General features: G+C 36.0%; 1 protein-coding gene across 4 annotated transcripts in view; it reads right to left on the minus strand.

The window, feature by feature from the left end:
• The window catches only part of LOC109709180 (sugar transporter ERD6-like 5), a 24,497-nt gene continuing 23,393 nt past the window's right edge, over nucleotides 2,136-3,239 (minus strand). For all 4 annotated transcript variants that reach the window (XM_020231269.1, XM_020231268.1, XM_020231270.1 and 1 more), the window contains 2 exons: nucleotides 2,591-2,705; nucleotides 2,136-2,491 (listed from right to left, as the gene is read on the minus strand). In XM_020231269.1, the coding sequence (XP_020086858.1) occupies nucleotides 2,373-2,491; nucleotides 2,591-2,705 (234 nt within the window). In that variant the 3' untranslated portion in view covers nucleotides 2,136-2,372. The remainder of the gene's footprint in view (nucleotides 2,492-2,590; nucleotides 2,706-3,239) is intronic.

Below are 3,239 nucleotides of genomic sequence, written 5' to 3' on the forward strand. Positions count from 1 at the left end.
AGTATCCCTACTATATCAAGTCCTGGCTACTATACGATATGAGTATGATCGTGCCTCGTAAACTTCAATAAGTTGTTTTTTAATGAAGATACTCCGAACGACGATCCACATCTTTAAACACGATATCTAGACGCATTGAAACATCTAGAAATCAACCATTTCATAATTTCGAAGATTAGTATCTTAACGATGAAAAGCTCAGCAAATTGACATTTTTACACGGCCGGTATAAATACTTGCTAGTTTAACAGTACAAAAGAATCCGAATAGGTTGAATTTTTGATAGAAAATTCTGATTCACGTAACCTAATATAAGAATCAATAACTCGAATCTTACTAAATTGAAGATCTCGATCATCCATTTTTGAAGACTCGTTCAATTTGAACCGTGTCTTTTAGCCCGTTGATGGACTTTATTATCATTTCGGAACATTACGAAATTTATTTTCTAAAGTTTTCGACCCATTAAGCACAATCATATTTAACGAGTGGATCGGCGATTCGGAAACTCCATCATCTGAGAAACAACTTAATGCAGGTAATCGAAGGCTCATACTTATAATAGAGAATTACCCTACTAATAATATATATATATTATTATATATATATATATATATATATATAATATATATATATATAAATATATAAGAGTTGGACTGGGCTACATTATAGCAAATTTCATTGTTGGCTAACCACTTTTTAGCTTGGACAACTCTTTTCATTATGTCTAACCATTGGAATTAAGTATATTACCGGGAGACCACTCAACCCTAGGGAGACCACTCAACTCTAACCGACTAATATCATCCTGATCCTATAATTTTTCATCCAAGGATTAAAAACTTGATAGCAAAAAGAGCGTTTTACTATTAATAGTATTCCAGCCCAATTATATATATATATATATATATATAGTAGAACTGCTATACTTTCAAAAGTATAAACGGGTTTGTGTTTCCGACTTTTTGGCTCTTGAATCAAGGACTATAAGGTTGGCATGATAGTGGTCTCCTTTAGGGGTTGAATAGTGCCCCTAATACCGACCGTCCCTAGAGCAAGTGGCAAAGGACTTGGTGGTTGGTACCCCGACTTCGAATCCTAGTTGATTCACATTTCTAGCTAAGTTTATTTCGAAATGAAATAAACGAAGCAAGTAGCGTGCTACCTATCTGTCAAAAAAAAAAAATTAGTGCCCCTAATTTTTACTATTCTCCCTAAGGTAATAATATTAATTCAAATGCTAGAAATAGTCAGAGAGGTTGATCGAAGGGTTGAAAATTTCGAAACACCAATTCTTTTATGTTTCTATCATATTAGAAGTACATTAGTTCTTGTGCTTCTAAATTCCTTACCATCCATCAATTTTGATGGATCTCGTTTCGATCATTTCTCTCTTAATTTGGCTTCTCTCATTCTCTCTCAATTTGTTCTCTCTCTCTCTCTCTCTCTCTCTCTCTCTCTCTCTTAGCCTCCAATCATCCCTCTCCACCATCTCCTTCCTACCATCTCTATCCACCATCTCCTTCACGATCATTTCCCTTCCCCGCTGGCCACTGCCGTTCATTGCCCCCATCCCTCCACCATCATCTCTCTCCACCCTAAACTAATTCGCCGCTGTTCGTCGCCAGAGGCAGTGGCGGGGGTGGGGGAGGTGGTGTGGCGGCGGTGGCATATGGGGTTGTGGGGTAGGGGGTGTTGATGGTGGAAGGTGGGTTAGGGTGGAGGTGATTGTGGCGACAAATGAGAGAGAGAGAGAGAGAGAGAGAGAGAGAGAGAGGAGAAATTGAAAGAGAGCAAAATTTAAGAGAGATACGAAAGTTGAATGTGGGGTTGTTTGAATGTCGCAATTAAGTTATCCAATCATCACTACTTAGATATGAAATTTTCACGTATACTTGGAAGCTATGAGTTTAATTTTTGACTCCTTGGCATCCATAATTTAATAGAATAATATATTTCATCTACAAAATAATTTATTTTATTCTGAAAAATGAACTTTAAAGCCGAATACATTTTTCATTCTAAATATTTGAACACACTCATAGAGCCCAATTATAGTAGAAAAATCTTCATATCGAATATGATTTCATTGGACAATATATTCTGACATCCAAACATGGCATAAAATAGGAGTATTAATACTGCAAAGGCATACCACATTCTCCCTCTAATTCACTTGTTCCGAATAAGATAAATTATCTCACAGGTGAAATATATTTTCCAAGCATATCAAGATGTTTGCTCTAAGGAGCTAAGAAGCAAACTTAGAAGCTCTCTATCACAAAAAAGGTTCAAACTGGATAACTTGCTATGATATCCAAACAGGCCCTTAGGGAACTTATACATTTTTCTTTTTTGTATTATTATTATTATTAAAAGAAGTTCAATGAAGCTTGTATCTCTTCTAGAGCCCTCCCTTTGGTCTCTGGGACTAGCCTCTCCACAAATAGAACAGTGAGACCACAAATACATGCAAACATGAAGAAGGTACCTGTGGACAAGGGAAAAGAAAAAAAGAATTTTGCATTTAATACAAGTTAATGTAAGAGATTGCTGCTAACTAGATGATAAATCAAAATGCTTTCTTTACCTGCAGAACTCCACATCATGAGAAAGTTGAAAGCATATGAAACAACCCAGGAGCCAAGCCAGCTGACTAAAGTCACGAGGCTCCCCGCGACGCCTTTCACATTTATGGGAAATATCTGAATTAATCCGATATTACATTGATCAGCCACGACTTTATTTTGCAAATTTGATTTTGAAACTCAGCCGAGTTGACCCGATTAGGATAGGATTTTGAATCAACTTAGCTAATAAAACTCTGCGACACCAGATTCAAACAAAGACTTGGAAAATTTTGTAGACTCAGTCAAGTCATTTGAACTCAGATCAAGACAAAGAAACTTGAAGAGTTTTGTTGCGAAATAATTAACCACCTATTATTTTTAGCAAACTACACCTTAATGTGACTACTGTACCTATATAAGTAGCACTTATAGGAATGAAAGGATACACATATCTTTGAGTAAAAGAAACAAGAAAAGAATCTTGTATCATGCAGAATGGTGGCCCCCACAAATAACCATCACTATTGACTTGGCTTTTGATCCAATGGCCAAAAGTCTGGATCCAGAACTAAAAAATTAAAAGCACCAAAGCCTTGGTGCTTTTAGAAGCATTCCAGCTCAATTATATATATATATATATATATATATATATATATATAGAGTCCGGCT

This window comes from Ananas comosus, linkage group 4 (assembly GCF_001540865.1).
Source record: "Ananas comosus cultivar F153 linkage group 4, ASM154086v1, whole genome shotgun sequence".
In the NCBI taxonomy this organism is placed as follows: domain Eukaryota; kingdom Viridiplantae; phylum Streptophyta; class Magnoliopsida; order Poales; family Bromeliaceae; genus Ananas; species Ananas comosus.